Source organism: Dermacentor albipictus, chromosome 6 (genome assembly GCF_038994185.2).
Source record: "Dermacentor albipictus isolate Rhodes 1998 colony chromosome 6, USDA_Dalb.pri_finalv2, whole genome shotgun sequence".
Classification (NCBI taxonomy): domain Eukaryota; kingdom Metazoa; phylum Arthropoda; class Arachnida; order Ixodida; family Ixodidae; genus Dermacentor; species Dermacentor albipictus.
This window is the reverse complement of record NC_091826.1, coordinates 128644875-128666419: the sequence shown is the minus strand read 5'-3', so window position 1 is coordinate 128666419 and position 21545 is coordinate 128644875. Positions and strand designations below refer to the sequence as shown.

Genomic DNA, 21545 nt, shown 5'->3' with positions numbered 1-21545 from the left:
AGACAGAGTCAATGAATAGGGGCCGTTTCAAGTCACAGGATTTGACTTGATTGGAACATCTTATACGAAAAACAAATTTTAGATTGTGAAACAATACGTAGTAATTTTCACCTGCGCGGTAACAAGAGGAGTACACTTCGAGATATTCGACATGTCAACATCCAATTTTTTGACAAGCTTTCCAGCGATTCATCACACAATGAGGTATAGCTGCCATATATACTCTGACAATGCCAGGGCCTCTACGAAGGCCGAAAAGGAAATCAACGGAATGCTTGAAGCTCTTGGGCCTGAGCGGGTGAAGTAATGATTAGTGCAGGATACACCAAATGCAATGGAAAACAATAGCCGAGTGTGCCCTGTGGTGGGGAGGATTTTACAAGTGCCTCATATGAAGCCAGAAGACATCGTTGCAAAAAATCATCTTAAGCAAAGCAACTTCAATTGAGAAACTATGCACAATTGTAGCAGCAGTGAAAGGAGCGCTTAACAGTCCACCGTTAACTTAAGTGTATGGCGAACCTAATGAGCCCATGCCACTGAGGCCTGGAGACATCATAGGTTGATGGCAACAGCTTCAAGACTTGACGAGGCCATGCAACGGAGACGTTGAAGCGTGGCGAAGTAGACGCAGACTCGCATTGCGAATATCTCTAGGAAATAGGAGCTGCTGTGAAACAAAGATGCAACAAGTGATATTGTTGGCCAAAGGTGATGTGGTGTTAATTGAAGACCGGGGCTCGGGATCATTTTGAAAAATATGCGAAATGGAAGATTTAAGTTACCCCTGGACGCGAGCCCCGCGTCAACCTAGGGTTGACCTTCAGGACCCAATAAAGTTATTCATACCATACCATACCCCGGACGCGACGGAATAACAAGAGCTTGTCTACTTCAGACAGGCAACAAAGAATATCTCGGAAGATCTGTGAACAACATCTAACATTCTTGAAGTGTGCTTCAAATAGCCTGCCAGAGCCTATCTCGGTGCAAGTTGGGCTGGTGAGAGCCTGTAAGATATCACCTTCAAGGCACTCGAAGACGAACATCTTATTTCTTCAATAACCCTTTCTTGTTCGAAGCAGTCAACGTTCTGCTGTTTCAACAGTACCAGCTACGCACGTGCTTGCAGGATGCCACACGGTTGCACATTCCAGATGGCATCGTTTGCACGCACTTGCATTAGTTCAGATGTCTGCCTGGAGTGAGACAGTTATGGTGTCCAAGGCAAGAAATGTGAATAACAAGCAAAAACGTTGGTAGAGCGGCTGCCCGGAAAGGCAGTGGTCCCGGGTTCAAGTCCTGGACAAATTTTTCTTCAACTGCGGGGCTTTTCTTTCGAGGAAGCCGTATCGGTTTCCTTTGTAGCAATTAGCTACGTTTGGGTTAATGTCTCATTTTCCCTTTATTAAAAGAAAACGTTACACTTAATAGGCGACATGGATGGATGGATGGATGGAAAAACTTTATTTTCGTCAGAACGCATGTGCGGACGATTCCGTGCTAGATGGCCATCAGCTCATGGCTGACGGCGACCTGGGTGGTATTATCTTTGTCGGTATTTTTCTCAGCATCAGTGTGTCTCTTGCCTGCAACACTCTATATACGGTTTAGTATGTGGCAATGGAATCTATGGAAAATAGCAGCAGTGCAGGCTGAGAGCCAGCAGAGAGTTTTTCATGGGTAGCTCATACAGTGACGACTATTAAACTGGTGTGTTGATGGCTGAAATGATTAATTTTGGACCTTTCAGAATAACAAACACTTTGCCAGAGCAGTCCCCACAAGTTCGTTATACAGAGATTTCACTGTATACCCAATTTAGCCCAAGTGAAACTTCATTGCGGTTGGCCTTTAATAGGCTCAACATCCAAACAGCTGACAAATTGCCCAACTGCAGTGTTATGACACATTATGAGTGCATTTCTTTGTTTTCAGTTTGACAAGTTCCACTACAGGAGAGTCCAGATGATGGTCTGAAAAATTGCTGAGCACAAACATCTTTGACATCTTGCAGACATCTACGTGTCCCTGGTGTCGCACACCCACCAGGTGGCAGCCAAGGGCTGGTTCATTGCCATGGTGAGCAGCACTGTGGAAACAGACAATCCGGAAGCTGAGATCAAGCCAGGCCTTGACCTCTTGGGACCCATTGCGCAGAAGTTTGTCAGCGTCAGTGATGTGTACCGGCCCATTGACCTGGGCTCTGACAGTCAGGTGAGAAGGGCATCTGGTTTTGCTTGCCAGCAATTTTTTGTTGCCCCTGGCGTTAATCACTTCATCTGAGCTGCCTGCCATTGGCTGTATATCCCTTTTGGAAGACATTCATTTATACCCTTTACACGGGTGAACTTAAGTCCATTGATTTAAACCCTTTTACATTACGTTAAAGGACCCCGAGCCAAAAGGAGTTTTGCCGCTGACACCCGAGTCTGCATTGTTTTCAGTAATCCAGGAAAAACAAGGCGGGAAGTCAAAACAATGAGCAAACCAATAACAACGTAAAAGCCAATGTTTCGACTAGTAAACTTGTCTTTTCCTTGGTGCTTTCCTCGGCACAGGGTTCTTATAAAGGGGAGAAGGGGTAACGTGGGTGTGCGACCTGGGGTGTGTTAGCGGTGAGGGTGTAGAATTGAAAAGAAAGGTGTGCGATTCAACGAACGTCGGTGGAGGAATGTGAAGAATCCCCGTGTGTCAGCCAGTTGACATGTCACTGTAGATTTTAGTAGAAGGGGCCTGGACGACGATGGGGGGATTATCTGCTCCGCTGGAGGTCAGTAAATTATTGTCTCTCTGCAAGAGAGAATAAAAGAAGCTGCAGGAAATGGTGCTCTGGGGGAAAAAAAAATAAGATATATAAATAAGAAAAAAAGAAAGGGAGAACAGAAAAAAACAACAGCATAGCACGATTGTTTTCAGTAAGCGACACAGCAAAGCACATGCAGCTGATTCTTTAAACTGGAACTGGCTGAACCATGAAAAAATGCATTAGGTCAATGCATAGTAGTCTAACTGGCAGCACTAGCCATCTTTCCTTTTCTTTTGAAGGGGTGTGTTTGTTGAAATGGGGATACATACATGCATTTTATTGCTACATATAGTGCAAGAGTGCTAGTGGAAGCCATTGGCTGCACTTGGTAACTTTTTCTTGGGCGAGTTCATGCTTTCCTAATGACCCAGTATTTCAGCACTAACCTATACCGGAAATAAAAGATGAGCAACGAGAGCAGAAAGCTCTCGCTGTTCATCTTTTATTTCCGGTATATGTTAGCGCCAAACACTGACTGAGCCGAAGGTCCATTACAAGGCATGCGTAGTGGTGTACAGTTGAACCCACTTATAACGATCTTGGATATAACGATCTATCGGTTGTAACGACCACATTTCAGTGCATTTACGATTTTCCCACCCTCCCTATGGAAACTGGTGGTTCCAAACATGTCTTCTAAATTGCCATAGTTCTGTAATGAAGGCTTCGAACCCGGTCACAGTAAAAAGGCACGCGAAGTGCCGAAGCATGGAAGTGCAACCAAATTGGGCACTTAGTAGTGTACGGCAGTGCGTGACTTGCTCCAGTCTAACAGCGACAATGATACGGCCTGCAAGATGAGCGAGCAACTGTCTCGCGCGGATTTTGGAAGCTGCAAAGAATGTCATGCGTGGTCACACGTTTTCAAGGCATGGAGGTGTGCCACACACAGGATAAACAGCATGGTGTGGGGCGGTGCAATACAGAATGCCACGACAGCGTCACTCTCGTTTTTCCACAATTGTCTGTGCGGTACCGTGTGCATTACACCTGTTTCACTGATGTGGAACAAGCGTCTATGACCAGGGGAACGGCCGCTCAAGCGTTCCTGTCGCCGAGAATGCTGCCGCTACCCGAGGTTGCAAAGCATCGGCAGTTACTAGGCTGTTATCGGGAGACAGTTTAGCGGTGCTTCATTTATGCATTGCCAATTACTGATAACTGTTCGCAGTGACGTTTTGCCTTTCGAACATCGCTTTTTTTTTTTTCACCCATAGCGATTGCAATTTTATGGCTTTATTGTGGCTGTCGTGCACTCACTATGCTGATAAGCTGCTGAATGGCAGTGTGCCACTGTCATTTGCAAAGTTTCCGCTTCCGGCCAACCAGAATGCTTCTCTCTTGTGTGCAGAATAGTCTAGTCCCACTGGTAGTAAAATATATCAAGCTCTTGAATAAAATATGACGGCTGCACTTGGAGTTTTGAAATGACAGCTAATCAGAATCAAGCCCTGTTTTGAAAAAGCTACAGGACGCCGCATTTTGTTTTTTAAATGGGCGTTTCTAAAGCTAGTTAGCAGCTGAGTGCGGGAACGCACCAGGAATAAATATGACTGAAAATCCGGTTTTCGGACCAAAGTGCTGCCAAATTGTAACTGCTGATGCTAGCTTTGTAGCATGGTTAAATTTTGCGCGCATTGTAGCGAAGTAACGCAGCTGTTCGTGTGTGTGTGTTCTGAAGCATCGGCTCACCAGGGAGACAACAATGAGGGAGCATGAGCTCCAGCAGGGGCTAGTGATGATATGCAGGTACGAAGACAATGAGAAGTACCATTCGAACAGCTAGGTCTATTAACTTGGCATTTAGATTTATACTCTGCACATATAAAATACAAAACAATGTCATGCCGATCGTCGACGGCCTGCCTGACCAGCCCGATATCCCGTGGCGAAGTGGCGCCGTAGGCTGCTTTTTCTTTTCTCACCTGAAACTAGTCAGACCCCTTCCTTAAGGGAGCAAGAAGGGTTTAGAAGCTTTTTTCTAATTTTTGACTAAATTTAATAAAAATTGTCACCCAGACAGTTTTTCATGCTGATTTCAAAAATATAATTAGTTTTTGAATTGATGGAGTGGTTCCAGATACAATTAAAATTAATCACCTGTTTATCTGAACAACTGTAGAGAGTATCAGCCAGAATGTTTATAAAGACTGGATACTGGATACTTGAAAGTAAGCAACACAACTGTAGGACTACTTTTTAAAAATAGCAGCTATTACCAATTTACAGCAATTTGAAGTTCGATCTCCAGACATGGCAATCATGTGACCCAATTATTAACCAGGTTTTAAAATTTACAAAAGTGAAATAAAAAAATCTGCTCCTAGCATTGCGTAGTACACAGAGGTAGCTACATGCCGCTGTTAAAATTATGGTTCGATGTGCCCTGAAGACCGAGATAGCGCTTCAAGCAAGTTTAAAAAGCACCTAAAATGAGATTCTGAGAAAACTTGAAGAAACAAAATGAGCTTATCTCATAACAGGACACCACAATATATTTGACTATGTACAAGTGCTATGCATTAGTAGCCTCCAGGAAAGTAGTCTGTCTGGCTACTGTCACTACGGTGGTGCCTTCTGAGCACTTGCTGCAAGTTTTCAGCAGATTAATGCTCCGCAGATGTAGCCAGCATCTTGTTTGTCCCGGCAGCAGTGTTATCAACACAATCAGGTACAGTCAAAACCGCATATATCGAACTCTAAATAAAAAGGGAATTACAGTCGAACCTCGATATATCGAACAGCGCAGTGATCGCAAAATAGTTCGATATAGCCAGAATTCGATATATAAAATCTAGTAGAAAACACGTCAAAAACTAGCACAAATCAATCAATGAACCAATCGTGGCGCAATAGATACTCACATGAAGCTTCAAACAAAGTATTTATTTCGTTTGCTGCAAGTACTGAAGCAGCGTAGCCTGCTTCATATTGGCAACCGCGTGCTTGACCACGGCGTCCCCAACATAGTCCAAACGGTCCACAAGAGACGGTCCAGTGCCTTCTATTGCGCCGCAGTAGCGGCGTACAACGGCCAAAGCAGCTATAGCCTCAGTTGCAGTCGGGAGTGGGGCAACATCAGCGCTTGCTGGATCAGCCTCGGCAGCGTCTTCGTTTGGCCGCTCAGCAGTCACTTCTGCCGCGATCTCACGTCTGTTAACTCCGCCACTGTTCCGGTGCTGTCGTCACCGCCAACGAAGTCCTCAGTGCACATGCTGTGTGGCTCAGCACCGACAAAGCGCTCTAACTGGCTCCATGGCCGCCTCGATCACGTGCGCACGGCGGGGGCGCGGGCGCGCGATTGAGGTGGCCGGGCTGGCTCACGGCCGGTCTGCGTGCGCGCTCCCCTCGAGACCGGCCGTGTCTGGCTCCAAGCTGCCGCGTGTGTGCGCCGCTACGTTCAAATGGCGCCCTCGGCACAACCGATGTGGGATCTGTCGTACGCAGCAGTCGGGAACGCCCATCGCGCCGCCGCTATCTTCGAGAGTGTTGCGGGAAAGCTCGCCTCCTGTCAACAGAGCGCACTTGGTCTGGGGCGGCGGAGTTCGATATATCCATTTTACATCCAGCCCCGTTCGAAATAAAAAATTAAAAAATGCATGCGATTTTCCACGTGATATAAAAAGTGTTCGATATACGCAATAATTCGATATATCCGTGTTCGATATATCGAGGTTTGACTGTAGTTCGATATATTGTGTAATTCAATTTAGAACGTTTAAAGAAATTGACAATGTACAAAACGCACCTTATTAAAGAGTGTTCTTTACTTTCTAAATACATGCACCATGGGCATATTAGCGGGAGAATAAGTCGCCAATCTTCTTTTGTTTTTTCACTTTGAAAGCATTGCTTAGCATACTTTTCAACGTTGTCAAGCGACTGGGAACAGCTGAGCCCACAGCCTTCTACTGACGCGCAGTGGCGGCGAACAACGCTGAGTGCATGAAGTGCTTTGGAACGCGTGGGCGGGTTGGCACTTGTTGGGTCCTCAGAGTTAGTCGCCAGCGGGATCTCTAGCCAGATCGGCAACAATGTCTTGGTCAGCGAGCTCTCCAGTAGTCGCAACATCGTCGTCAACGGAAACAGTCTGTAGCCACAGTCCCATCACAAGTGGCACCTGGGAACTCGGACAGCTGTCTTAACAAATCGTCAAGTTCCTCAAGTGGTTCATTGATGTCGAGGGGTTCAACGCAATTTTCGGATGAGCTATCGCCAGCCTCTCCGGAAACACTCAGTCCACAATGACGGAAACAATTTTGAATCGTTTCTTTCTTGACGTCGTTCCACGACGCATTCAACATTGTTATTGCAACCAGGAGATCAATTTTCAACTCCTCGCCAGTGCGAAGATTAAGCAAAAGCCGTTGCACAAGGCGTGTTCTATAGCCTGCCTTCAGCGCACGAATGACACCTTGATCTAAAGGCTGCAGCACCCACGTTGTGTTCAGTGGATGGAGCGAAGCTCGATGTTGCTGACACTGACATTACAATGGTTAGCGGAACAATTATCAAGTAGTGAGCAGACCTTTCTGTCTTTGCTTACCAGGTCGTCGTCCCAGGACTTCAGCCATATTCCAAAAAGTTTGCTTGTCATCCAAGCTCTTCCATTGCACCTGTAGGTCACCGGGACAGAGTGCATTCTTTAAGGGGAGACACGGGTCTGGGAGGCCAAAAATTTCTGAAAAATAGATTTTTTGAAATATATTTTTTTTTCCATAATAAGGTCTAAAGAAACTGTTCCTAAAATACTGTAGCAATGCAATGCGAATTTGTCGAGTTATTCGGTCTCAGTCAATTTCATGGCCATTTACGCTTGCGGAACCACCTCAAGAACGATCATATTCAACGCCGCAGTGCCTGAGAACCACGCCAAGTAGCGCGGCCATTTTGGTCTCATTTGAAAGACGCATTCTTCTATTGTCTGTTCCTAGCGGAAGAGCGCTTTCTGTCTGGCAACGGCACAGCTATCACACATTAAAAAAAGAGCTAATACTCGCACATTATTGGTGCATTTCTATCACGTGGGGCAGTTCCCGATTCCCTATTGGATGCCAGTGGATTCGTCTGCTAGACAGCGGCACGCAGTCCGCCATTTTGCCAAGAGGCCTAAGCGACGGCTGTGCGATCGGTGCGATGGCAGGCAGTCATCGGAAGTTCCGAACTGTTCACGCGTTGGGGAAGAGGAGAAAACGGTGTCCGAGAGCACGCAGCGTATCACCAGCGAGACCTTCTGCCGCCGAAAACACTGAAGAAGCAGGCTGTGCCGGCGCTATCACGAACGCGGCACCCGCGATCGCGGACGCGATAGCCGCAGCCAAAGATCACACGTGAGCTGTGCGTGTCGACACTCCCCTGGTTTCCGACGCCGAAAAAGTGGCCATTGAGTGCCGTGTGAGTGATATACAGCAAGACCTTTCGTCGATGTCAGCCACACAACGCAAGTGGTCTTTTTTTCGAGAGTCGGAAGGAGCCGTGACGACTGGAACGCCGTTCACCATCGTAAGCTTAGCGTTGGTGAATGAACTGCTTCAGTGCATGAATTGCCGTGTGTGTGGCGGGCCTGGCGGCATCTCCAAAGAAGACCGAGAATATAGCATTGCCGCGAAACTTGTGCTGACCTGTGATAAGTGCAGAGAACTGAAAACTGAACTGAAAGCTCGCCAAGAGCAGGGGGGGGGGGGACGCGGCGCGCAGCCATTTCGAAATCAGCGTGCTCGCGGTTCGCGCGGCAATGAGCACAGGGAACAGACAAACTGCGCTAAATGATATATTTTCCACTATGAATATTTTGCGGAGAGGCATGCACAGGAAGACTTGTCAAGATTATGTTAAATTGAAGATGAACCCTGCCTCGCAGAATGCTGCCATCTTCGTTATTGATGACTGCGCGAGCACAGTGAAAACGCTGTATGCTGATCTGGACTATGGAAATCCTGGAAACATCGCTGTTTCCTTTGATGGGACTTGGTTGACCAGGGGCCACTCATCACATGTTTGTGTTGGGACAGTGATCGAGTTATTTATGGGATATGTGCTTGACTTCGTCGTCCTATCGAACTTCTGTTTGGGGTGCCAGCTAGGGCCGAAGAAGGACGACCCAAGGTATGCTGAGTGGCTAGCTGACCACAGTTGCCAAAAGAAAACCTCCAGTAAGCCAGGCCAAATGGAGGTGGAAGTGGCAGAAATTTTATTTGGCCACTCATTAGAAAGGCATGGGCTCCGCTACACAACCATGTTATGTGATGGAGACAGCCGGGCCTTCAATAGCCTGCAGGAGGCACAGGTATATGGCTTTGTGCCAATAGAAAAAGAGGACTGTGTCAACCATGTGCATAAGCGCATGGGCACAGCTCTTTGAAACCTCCTGCAGAAACAAAGAGCTGACGGAAAGCCAAGCCTTGACGGTAAGGGCAAACTCGCGGGCGAGCTGGTCACGAAGCTCACTACATACAGTGGAATCTCGATGATACGAATCTCACAGGGTCACGAAAAATATTCGTATGAGCCGAAATTCGTATCATCCAAACAATTAAATCTAGCTAAATTAAAGAGTGAGAGGTGAACTCACTCAGGCACGCGTACGTGAAAAGCATTTATTTCTTGAAGAAAAAGTCTCTAATGTAATTCCGCTTCTTTTTCTTTGTCAGGTCAATTAGCAGACTTTGTTCAAATCCATAAAAGCGCGTGCACGTGTCTTGCTGATTTCATCTACAGCCATAGCACACCTCAGAACTTCGAGCGCGTGCAGCATTTCAGCCGCCGGTGGTGGTCCTTCGCCGTCGCCCACATCTAACACAAAGAACGCGGCCCGAAGCACAGCAGCCACTCCGTCCGATGGCACGCGGAAAAGGAGGAAAAGCACAAAAGCAACAAAAGTGCCACTGCTTCAAACTCTTCGCGCCCAGTCGCGGCCTCCGCGCTGTCCGGCGCCGCGTCAACGCCACCGCACCAAAAGAGAGAAATTGCGTAACTGCGCGCTGTTCTCTTTCGCTGCTGTCGGTGAGGCTCGTGCTCGCGTTCGCGTCCGTCCGTGTGCTGGAATCGTGCCAACTGTGGCGTCTTCTCCGCGCAACCTCCTCCCCTCCTTAACCACCGGCGCGCTGGTCGGGGGCGCAGCTGCGCATGGCAACCGTTACGTCACACAGTAGCGGTAGAACAAGCGCGCGTGCGTCAGCGGTGGCAGCTGCACCGCCGCTCCTGCGTCAGACGTGTCGTTGCAGTTGAGTGAGTGAGACCCATAGTTCTGAAGTGGCCCAGTGATTACGCACCAAGCGGTTCGGGGAAGCGGCAGCGGACGCCGGATTCCCCCAACATCAAACGCCAGAAGAACAAGGAGCGAATGCGCATGCGACGAATGAACATGTCACCAGATGCGAAAGCAAAGGAGGCAGAACGGAAACGCCAACATCGACTGATTAGATCGCCGGGTACCAAAGGCAGGGAAGCAGAACGAAAGCGGCAGCAGCGACCGGCCATTTCACTGAACAGCAAAGCCAGGGAAGCGGAGCGCAGATAGCAGCAGCGTCTGGCTTTCGCCAAGCACACTTAAAAATTTCCAAAGTGTCTTCGGTAATTTTCGTATCAACCGACGCGGGTCAAAAATTGATTCGTAACAACCGTTCTCTAGCACGTTGCAAAGTAATGGGGCTTGGCCGGGACCACAGAAAAATTCGTATCATCCAGAAATTCAGATTAGCTGTGACCGTATCATCGAGATTCCACTGTATTATGGATGGGCTTTGAAAACTCTTCAAGGAAACATCGAAGCCATGCATAATGCTGTTTGGGCATCTCTTTATCATGTAGCATCTACTGATGCAATCCCAAATCACTCACATTGCCCAAGTGGTGAAGAATCCTGGTGCAAGTACAACAGGGCTGTTGCCTAGCAGGCGACTCCTCCAAAGCATCGCTACAACCTGCCGGAGCATGTTGTTGATGCCTTGCGGCCTGTGTACACGTGCCTCTCTGACAAGAAATTGCTGAAGCGTTGTCAGAAAGGCAAAACACAAAACCCGAACGAGAGCCTGCACTCTGTCATTTGGTCGCTCGTGTCAAAGAGCAAACATGCCTCCCTTTTCACTGGAAGCTGCAGTGGCTGATGCAGTCACAAGGTTTAATGCAGGCAAAGGCAGAGCAGGTGCAGCAATACTAAATGAACTGTACCTGCAGCAGAATGCTGCATCCTCTGAAGGATGTTCAGAGAAGGGCAGTTGCCGACTAGTGGCATCCGATAAGAAACACGCACATGCTGAAAACTTCAGGCGTGCAATGAAAAGAAAGCGCACCAAGGAAAATGACGATGACTGCATTCCTAGTGGCTTCTAGCATCGTTACCACACTGATTCACACCTTCTCCTACTGAATAAAAATGCTCGCCATGTTCCTAAACTACTTTTCTCGTTTTCTCAAAACATTTTTCATCACATCCTAGGCCATTGCCCACAGTATCTTTTGATGTAATGGTTGGATGTTGATAATTCTTACAGCATTTGAAAGCTTATACATTGATTAGTGCAATAAAACCAAGAAATTTTGATACTTTCATTTAGAACAGTGATTTAATCAACGATAAAATTAAGCAACAGTTTCAGATTTCTGATGAGTATACTTGATAAGGCCATAACTCTTGAACCAATGAAGCTAAAAATAAGATTATGGTTTTCCTGCTCTCTCCCTGGTCTCTATAGAGTGCTGTCATACTAAATTAGTAGCAAGCTTTTATGGGAAAGCTGTCAAAAGGCTGGGCAGAATGTAAGTTTATGGAACAGTCAATATTTTAAAATCTGTGAGTGATAGCCCAAATCTAATTGCATATTTGTTTTCAGCTGTGAAAAATACATATTGTATAAAAATTTCAGCTGGAAATACTGAAAATAAAAAAAAAATTCAAACCAGTGTCTCCCCTTAAGCACCGCAGCGATTTGCTTTTTGCAGTCACAAGTGGTTGAAGCTTGGTCAATCCATCGACGTTGGTGGTGAGCAACACCGATATTCGGGCCTTGTTAACTTTCCCACCATGGGACTTCTCATCACGACATGCCAGCATTTTGTTTTGCCAAAACAAATCCTTATCATTGGCGTTAAATATATCGCGGGGACGGTATCTTGTCATGATGTCGCTCCAATTTTCTTCGATCCATTTGTTAATGCTCGTGATGTCCACTGTGAGGCTTTCACTGGTGACAGCCCGGCCGACAATGCTGCGGCGCTCTTTAAAACGCTGCAGCCAACCTGAACCGCCTTTGACGTCAGGTCTGTTCAGAGTGAAGGCGAGATCCTTCGCTTTCTGCTCAATTATGGGGCCAGAAACAGGGATGTTTCACGACCTAACGTCCAGGAACCACTTGTACACTGCTGCCTCCACGTCTTCATATGCAGGAGTCTGTACTCGTAGGGCGTCGGTAGCGCCAGGCCTCTTGTCCACCTTAGCCCTAATGTCAGCCTTATTTTTTAATGGCGTACTCAACGTGCTTTTTGGGATGTTGTATGCTGCGGCAAGATCAGACTTTTTTTCTCCGCGTTCGACTCTTCTAATTATCTCTATCTTTGTGGATATTGTCAAATTCTTCCGTTTCACGGCAGCCATCTCTTTACGGAGCGGACAAGCACTGCGTTCCGGAACACGACTACACAATCTCGCAACTGAATGAACTGAACCAATCTTCTTGGTGGTTCGGGTGAAGGTAAGGATGCATGCAGGCGCACGTGGCTGTGAGAGAGTGAGGTGGGTCGAACCACTTTTTCTAGTGGGTGGCTGTCTGAACGGTAGCAAGAGCAGCGCCGCACACGTGCAGTTGGGCTAAACCACTTTGTCTGGGACGGGGGTGCCCGCGGCTGGCCCGGCCGTCGCGCGAGAAAGCCAACTTCTGGGACAATTTAGCGGTGCTTGGAGTTCGATATATCAAGTGCGGCTGCTATTTTTGTTCGATTTAACCGTACATTTTGCTGTGTATTCTTATTGTAACATTACGGTGCTCAGAAATTGTTAGATATACGGGATAATTCGATGTAAACAAGTTCGATATAGTCAGGTTTGACTGTAGTTCCAATTTTCGGTCAGTAGCAGGAGTTGGCGCTAATGCTTAATGTTTTCCTTGGGCTTCACTACCAATGCACCGAAAAAATTCCGTCTACAGAATAGTAGTGTCGTCCTGAAACATCGTTGAAACACGGCCGTTGTCAGGAGCGCTCTGGGGGACTAGGCCTAACACGCCATCAGGATCTCCGGCGTCGCTCGACTGCGGGAGCGCGCGGCCTAAATATAGTCCAACGTAGCGTGAGCATGTGCACGTTACGTCAAGTTAACGAGAACAACTGTCTACCATTAGACCAATGTTTCGACACTGGTGCAGCCAGCACAACCGGACGTGACTAATGGACTCCGATGCGCCCCGCATCGAGTGACGCTCGCCTGTGCGCCAATAACGTCGGACTACAACTGCGCCTTATTGATGTCATTGGGGAGCGGTGTGGTGAAGTGTCGTTTCTCGACATCGTACGCCGACTTCCTCTCCCCCTCCCCCTTTTTTTTTTCGAAATTTTAACTTGGTAGCAAACTTCTGTGTCGAGGTCGGCATCGCTGTCAGTGCTGGAAACCTCGTTGGCACGCTCAACGTGTGCGGAGCGGCTGTGGAGTGATGCAGACGACGCCAGTCTAGCCAATGGCTTGGCTAGCTGAGGGTCGCATGCCTTTGTCAGCGAACTACAGCACGCGTTGTCTTCTTTTTGAGGCAGGATTTCTTTACCGCCAATGTTCGGACAGAATTAACATTTTGCTGCTCCAAAAATTGATCCATATCTAAGTTTGTCAGTGGCACCACTGAGTACAAAGTGTGGCGCCGTTGCTTTCTTTGGCCGCATTCATTCGTGGAGTTTCAGCCAGTGAGAGAACCGTTGTGAAAGCCGACAACCGAATGGATTTCTATTTTTAGGTGCCGTCCACGAGACTACAATGAGTAAAGCGGTCCAGGTGGCTTTGCGACTGCGTAATCAATGCAGTAGTTCTAGGCATCGAGGGCTGATGCCGATCTGTAGGTGAAAAAGCTACAGAAATTCTGAGAATGGTCTACCTACGTAAGCATTATTTGACTCGGCTGTGACTTGGTTTTTGCTTGGTTTTGCTCACTTGCACGGCTGCCTATGGCCTTTCCAGTGGCAAAGAAAGCTTATACTAAGTAGACAATTGTCAGATTTTCTCGCCGCCGTCGTACCAGTTGAGCCTCATCGTTTCTTTACTTACTCGGTGGAACGGGAAGCGGACCATTGAGTTGTCCACGCTTCTAGCGCCAAGCGATGGGCCCCCAGTCTCCCTTCGGGGCGGTGCCGGTCGGGCCTGCGCGACCTGTTCCGAGGACAGTGTCAGGCGGGGAGTTTGACGGGGGCGGTACATCTGTCAAACGGTAATGCAGGTGTCCTAAGGCGAGCTCAGTGAGGACAGAAACCTCGCGTAGAGCAAAAGGGCAAATGCTTGCTTGATCTTGAATTTCAGTACGATTCAAGACCGCGAAAGCGGGGCCCCTCGATCCTTTTGGCTTTAAGAGTTTTAAGCAAGAGGTGTCAGAAAAGTTACAACAGGGATAATTGGCTTGTGGCGGCCAAGCGTTCATAGCGACGTCGCTTTTTGATCCTTCGATGTCGGCTCTTCCTATCATTGCGAAGCAAAATTCGCCAAGCGTTGGATTGTTCACCCACTAATAGGGAACGTGAGCTGGGTTTAGACCCTCGTGAGACAGGTTAGTTTTACCCTACTGATGACTGGTCGTTGCGATAGTGACGTTGCGGCACTGCTGCCCAGAATGCTGGGCAGCAGTGCGCCTCGACGTAGCAGAGTGTTCAAAAGGGAACACCAGCTGCCACAGTAGCGCATGAGGCTGCCATGCAAGTTGTACACGCGTCCCTTGTCCACGCAAGCTGTCACCTTGCATTCTGATTGCACCTGGGTAAGGCCCAATGAAAACATGCTCACTTGCCCATGAGGTGTTCATAACTCAGGACACTCAGCAGTATTCAATTGACCACTGGACAAACTCAAAATCTCAAGTTGGCCCACACCCAGATTTCAACTTGGCCCACCCCCAAATTTAAGTTGGCCTATGTCCAAATTTTATGTTGTCCCACCCAGAAATCGCAAGTTGGTCCACCCACAAATTTCAGGTTGACCCACATCCAAATTTTAGATTGACCCAACTCCAAATTTCATTTGGCCCACCCCTACTATATATAAGCTTCCCCATGCATGTTCCAATCACATTGGAGGCCTATGTATCTATGGGTATTCTCTTTTCATATTATTTTTTTCTTTCCATTGTTTCTTATTGCTTAAAACCTGCCAGTCATTTACATGTACACTATCGTAATGATTAAATCTCTTAACTTTGCTAATTTCAAATTTTTCTGCATATACAGTCGAACACGGATATATCGAACTCGAAGGGGATCGCGAATTAATTCGATATATCAAAAATTCGATATAAAAAATACAGGTCCAGAGACTTTACCTGTGGCGGACGATGACCTACCAATCGGCGCATTCAAGAGTGACAACTATTTCCGCACACACGACGCAACGTAATGCTTTATTTGCGTGAAAAAAAATTGCTTATGTTGGTCTGCTTCTTCGCCTTGCAAATGAAATTGAAGACGCCAACCTCGATCTTATCGAGGCTGTTCAGGTGCGAAAGCCCGGTTCCTTCCATGTCGCCGCAACAACGGCGAATCAAGCTGAACGCTGCCGCCACTTCAGCGGCGGAGTACGAGCGTGTAGCCACGCCCTCGTCCAGACGATCTTCGTCGCCACTCGAGCTGTCAGCCTGGGTCCCTCCGACTGAAGCTGCAATATCCTCGTCGGCGAGGCTTGCAACAGCCTCAACATTGCTGTCAACGTTCACATAATCGTCAGCAGACACTTCGGCTGGAACGGCAGCCGGGAAAAGGGACAACTCGCGAAACGCGTCGTCCATGCACTCGTCGCCGTCGCCGTCTTCCCAGGTTTCAGGAAGTTTGGCTGTCACGAGGCCTGCCTTCCGGAAGCAGTTGGCCACAGTATCCTGCTTCACGTCTCTCCAGGCGCCCGTCATCATTTGAATGGCCCCCAGCAGGTCAACCTTAAGCTCGGTGTCCATGCGGAGGTTCACCAAAAGCCTATCAATGAGTCGCCTCCTGTAGCCGACTTTGAACGACTTAATGATGCCCTGGTCGAGCGGCTGCAACTTTGCTGTCGTGTTCGCCGGCAGAAACTTGAGCGCGATGTTTTCGAGCTTGCAGGTGGTGTGATGGGCCGAGCAGTTATCGACGAGTAGGCAAGCGTGACGCCCCGATTTGCCCAGTTCGGCGTCCCACGCTTGCAGCCTTTCTGTGAACAGCTGACGCGTCATCCACGCCTTCTTATTGAAGGCGTAGCGAACGGGGAGCTGCTTACAGTTTTTGAAGCAGCGCGGTGCCCTTGCTTTGCCAAACCCAAAGGGCTGGAGCTTTTGAGAGCCATCCATGTTAGCAGCGAGCAGAACGCTCACGCGGACTTTGCTCATCTTGCCCCCGTGACACGTGCTGCCCCGGATGTCGAGCGTCTTGCTGGGCAGCATCTGCTAAAACAACCCCGTCTCGTCGGCGTTGAAGATTTCCGCAGATGAAAACTTCGCGCGAATTTCCGGCCATTCCTTCGAAATCCACTGCTGGATATCCTGGCTGATGACGGCTCCGCTTTCCCCAGAAATGGTTTTGCCAACTATCTTATGGCGGTTCTTAAACCTCTGCCGCCACCCTGTGTTGTCGGCGAAGTTGTCATCACCGAGTGCAGCGGCAAACCATTTGGCTTTAGCCATTAGCATTGGGCTATCCACCGGAATGTTCTTAGCCCGCACCTCTAAAAACCACGCATAGAGGGCTTTTTCAACTTTCTCGTGGGCAGGAGCGCGCACACAACAACCTCCCGACGTTCGTAACTCTGCCGCTTTCGACTTTATGTCCGCCTTGTTTTTTAACAAGGTGCTTAGAGTGCTCCGAGGAATCCCGAAGTCGTCTGCCACCGTCGCACTTTTCTCGCCTGCCTCAACACGCTGAATGGCTTTCAGCTGCGCTTCTTGACGCTGAATGGCTTTCTTGCGCTTCTTGACGCTGCTTGTGCTTGCTGCGGCCATTGCTTCCGCGTCAGCTCACCACGATCCAGTCACACGTGTCGTGAGACGCACGCAAAACAATAATGAACACGAAACACAAGAATTCACGTGCGCAGCCACCGCCAACAAAGTGCTCGCGATGGCCACCTCCGAGGGCGACAGCGACGTACGAAAGGCACGAGCTGTGGTTGGCTGAGCAAAACTCGTGAAAAAGCAACAAGAAAAAAAAAAGGCAAATGGCAAAAGGAGGAGGCCACCGCCGCCTTCGTTCCTGGCTACCTTTTCCGAGCCGATCACTATGGTTACGCGGGGGAAGGATGAGAGACATTGGGAGAGAGAAAAATAAAAGCAGTTCCGCAAGCAGGGTGTTGCCGCAAGTCGGAGAGCGTGCGCAGCGGGAGTACCGTCTGAGCCTCCCTCCCTCTCGCTCTCACATTTTCCGAGCCTTTCGGGGGAGGCGCGGAGCACGCGGGTGCAGAGTGCCGAGATCGCGCGGCGTTCTATATATCCAATGGCGGATAAAAATATCATTTGATATAAACATACGAGTTTCTATACTTTTACACAGAATTTTCAAGGGGATAATTTGCGAGTTCGATACAGACAATAATTCGATATATGTGGGTTCAATATATCCATGTTCGACTGTACAAGGCATTACAATTTTCGTGTGGCATGGCTGGGGGAGCTTGCCAAAGAGTGCTTACACTTCAAGAGTAATGTGACCATACTTATTCCATACATGACTTGAAGTGCAAAGAAACACGAGAACCATAAATACTTTAGCGCAAAACAACGCAAAACAATGGACACAAGAAAGGCAACAGGACAAGGCGCTAACTGACATCATTTTGTTGCATCACTCCTTTATAGACAGCAGAAGCTAGAGGAACATGCACAGTGAGCACCATGTGCAGGAACCACCAACATCCGATCACAAGAGCGCACTCATGCGACAGAATCTAAAAAATCATATTCAGCACTGTACAAGTTTAAAGAAGGCACACTAATGCACTGTGACCCTGATGACTGTATGAAGAATGTTTCCGCTAACTCTAGAGCGGTCGTATCGTGGCTATTTCTCAAAATCGTGGTATCACGAAACATGGGTTTGCACTTGCATATTTTACAATGCTGAGCTAAATGGGAACCTATGCCTGTTGGTATGGATCGCTCATGTTCTCTAAGGCGCTCGTTAACATAGTGGCCTGACTGCCCTGCATACACTTTGCTACATGACAAGGGAATATTATATACCACTCCGACGCTGCAATCTACAAACTTCACGTGGTTCTTTTCACAATCTGGTTTTTCACTTGCTTTAGAAATACGGCTGCACAACATTGACAGTTTCTGAGGAGCAGAAAACACTACCAAAATTTGGTATCTAGTGGCGACATTCTTTAGATTGTGAGCCACTCTATGGCAATACGGCACAACTTCAGGCCTCTTTTGTGTACTAGTGTAAATCGTAATAGCATAAATCGTGATACCACGATTTTGAAAAAGAGCCGCGATACGACCGCCTGAGAGTTATCGGAAACATTCTTCATACAGTCATTAGGGTCACAGTGCATTGGTGTGCCTTTAAGCTTGTACAGTGCTGAATATGATTTTTTAGATTCTGTCACACGAGTGCGCTCTTGTGATCGGATGTTGGTGGTTCCTGCATATGGTGCTCACTGCGCATGTTCCTCTAGTTTCTGCTGTCTATAAAGGAGTGACGCAATAAAATGTCAGTTGAGTAGCGCCTTGTCCTGTCACCTTTCTTGTGTCCGTTGTTTTGTGCTAAACGAAGTATTTATGGATCCTGTGGGGTTCTCCTCCCGTGCTCTTGGGCCAAAGGAACGACAACACAGTAGTGCAAACAATCACAAGGGCATTCATTGCACCTTTCATAGATCAATGCCTGCTAGCCGAGTTGCTATCCCCAAAACATGCCGATGGGCGCGCGACAAATCTACAAGTCCGACTCACCGCGACCGGATAGCCAGCGAATATGTTTGCCCCATGCTGGATCCCAACGCCTGGTCGTTCACATGTACGGTCACGCGAATGGTGGCGCGTTCCAAGGCGGCCACATGAGACGGTCTCGCAGAAGCATGGATCGGCGCACGCGCAGCACGGCACGTCCTCACTGCTTGCTGTCCCGAACCAAAGAGGAAGCTTCGCCTTGTCTTTCGGCACCCAAGTAACCCCACCTGTCGGCAGCGTTAGCAAGCGCAACACTCGCGCCCTCTCTCATACTGCGCCTCAACCACTCCGACCGTCGCAGTCGCCAGGCAACGCGGCGAAGCTGGATTACAGGAGATGCGCCGTGCGGGAAAACAACATATCAGGAGATGCGTGAGAGTCGCGCATCCCCACAATCCGCACCAACTAGCCCACGATCGTACGATGCTGAACACGAGAACAGAGGATAAGAACACCAGACAGGATGAGCACTCATCCTGTCTGGTGTTCCTTTCCTCTGTCCTAGTGTTTTTTTGCACGTCGTCAAGTATGCAGTCTCACAAACTTGCCCAAATTTCAGCTCTTAAATACTTATTCCTCTTGCTTGTTTGCAACTTCATTAATTTCACTGTATCACATTTTTTTTCTTACGGAGAATTTGAGGTCATTGAATTTAGCATTGGATGTGTGGCAATTGGGTACTAGACCACAGTTCATGCACTTTGTCAACTATGTCTTTGGTAGTATGTCTTCGGTAAAGCTCTTGGTAAGACAGCTGAATGGAAACCAGCAAGTGGCCTAGCACCATACACCTTTACCTGCAAGCTCATATCAGTGGCAGAACAAAGATTACGTGTTCGCACCATTGATTGTTTAAAAAACAAAATTAGGTGTGCAGAATATCAAACCTACGAAGCTGTCCTTCTTTAAATGAACACTAAAGAAGAAAAATAACTTGAGCTGCACTAGTACATTACCCATCTAAATACTTGATCGTCTAAAGAAAGTAAAAGTCATAGCAAGGTATCCGAGAGTGAACCTGTGGCGCGATCATTACCGGACTCTGAGACTCAGAAGATTTACCAGCAAGAACGCATACAATGCATACAGGAGTACTAGGCATTTGATTTTGATGGCTTGCCGCAAGTGAGGGGGAGTGAAACAATGCCTGCTGGGCTGACATAGTGTGCGGCCATTTTTGTTTCAGATCTTCATCTCGCAGTCGTACGATGCCACGACCCACTTTGAGACAACCTGCTTGGACGTCCTGGACATCTTCCGCCGTGGCACTGGCGAGGACTTTGACTTCTCCAAGGTGAAGCACGACCTTGGAGATGAGCAGGAGTAGAGACACCAGTGTGCAGGACTGAAGATGGCCGTCGCCACCACTGCAGGCACCGCTTGGACCCATCTCTTAGTTTTGCCTCCAGCCCTTGCCCCAACGTCGACTCACTGGCTTCCCGAGTGTGTGCATGTGTAGCTTGCTGGGCGCGTGCGGTGGCGAGCAGTGCGCATGCCCCCCTTGTGCAGCTGCTGCTGTTTTTGCCGGCACTGCTCCTTGACAAAACTGAACCACTGTTTCTCAGCGAAAATGTTAGGGGGCTCTGTTTTGTTCAGAAGGGAATGTGGCATTGTGCTCGCTCAGCATGACCTGTGATTCTCGGTTCAGTTGCATCACCAGCAACCATTGTTGTAAGCAAAGTGAAGAGCGTTCACCGCACTGCCGACCTTCCTTCCCTTTTCTTCTGTGCTCTGCGTCTGGGCTGGTCTAGAAGTGAGGGTTTGGGTCAGTGGCACAGTGGTTTGACAATGTTATCCTGTCCCTGTTGCTCACTGCTGGCCACTCTTTGCCGGGGTCTTTTCAGGGTCTGCCCCCACTGGCAAGCATGTTTATTTTTGTGCCGTAAATTAAGTTTCTGTATTGTTCTTCCATCTCTGCTGCTACCCCCACCCCCTTTTCATTATCTCGTGTCTTGTGATTGTAGTTCCTATGTTGGATGGCTTGGCATGGGCCTGTGGAGAAGCCATTCTTTTTTTTTTTTTTTTGCAGACAGCGGAACAAACATGAAGTGAAGGATTAAAAAAAAAACATTCCTTGGACTCGGGTCTGGCTTGGTTGAGAAATGGTGGAGGCTGGTGTGTTGCGCTAGCTGGCTTAGAGCACTGAGGAGGAGTTGCACATATTGGCATTTCCCAAATGCAAGGAGCACTTAATAAATTTGTCTTCTTCACGGCAGGAGCTGCAGCCCTGCTGCAAGATTTTCTTGTATGCAGCGGTGTGTGCGATTACTTTTCACGTATAAGTATGTGGTGCATGAAAAACATCTGGTGGTATGCAGTTTGTGCTCTTAGCTCATTTCAGTGCTAATGCTGCTTATTGAATGCACCCAGCTTGATCAGGCGCTCAGACATCTGTCGCACATAGTACCGTTTGTGTCTGGTTAACGCGGCATATGAATGCCTTCAACTCTGTGTGTGCTTCACATACCGATGTCATGCTTGCGAGCATGTGCAACTTAAAGACCACTAATTAAATACCTTCTTTGAATGGTTGAATTGGCTGTTTGGATGTGCATGTAGAAATATTCATGGGCTTCTGGACGAAACTTGAGGAGCCCTGCAAGGTGTTTTGAAGGTTTGTGAAATACAGCTTAAAATTCACC

The 21545-nt window shown here is 48.1% G+C and overlaps 1 protein-coding gene across 1 annotated transcript in view; it reads left to right on the top strand.

Annotated features, from left to right (window-relative positions):
- Positions 1 to 21118, top strand: part of Gdi (GDP dissociation inhibitor) — a 114441-nt gene extending 93323 nt beyond the window's left edge. The window contains exons 6-7 of the mRNA XM_065428691.2: positions 2018 to 2217; positions 20090 to 21118. Of these exons, the coding sequence (XP_065284763.1) occupies positions 2018 to 2217; positions 20090 to 20230 (341 nt within the window). The 3' untranslated portion in view covers positions 20231 to 21118. The remainder of the gene's footprint in view (positions 1 to 2017; positions 2218 to 20089) is intronic.
- Positions 21119 to 21545: the final 427 nt, after the last annotated feature.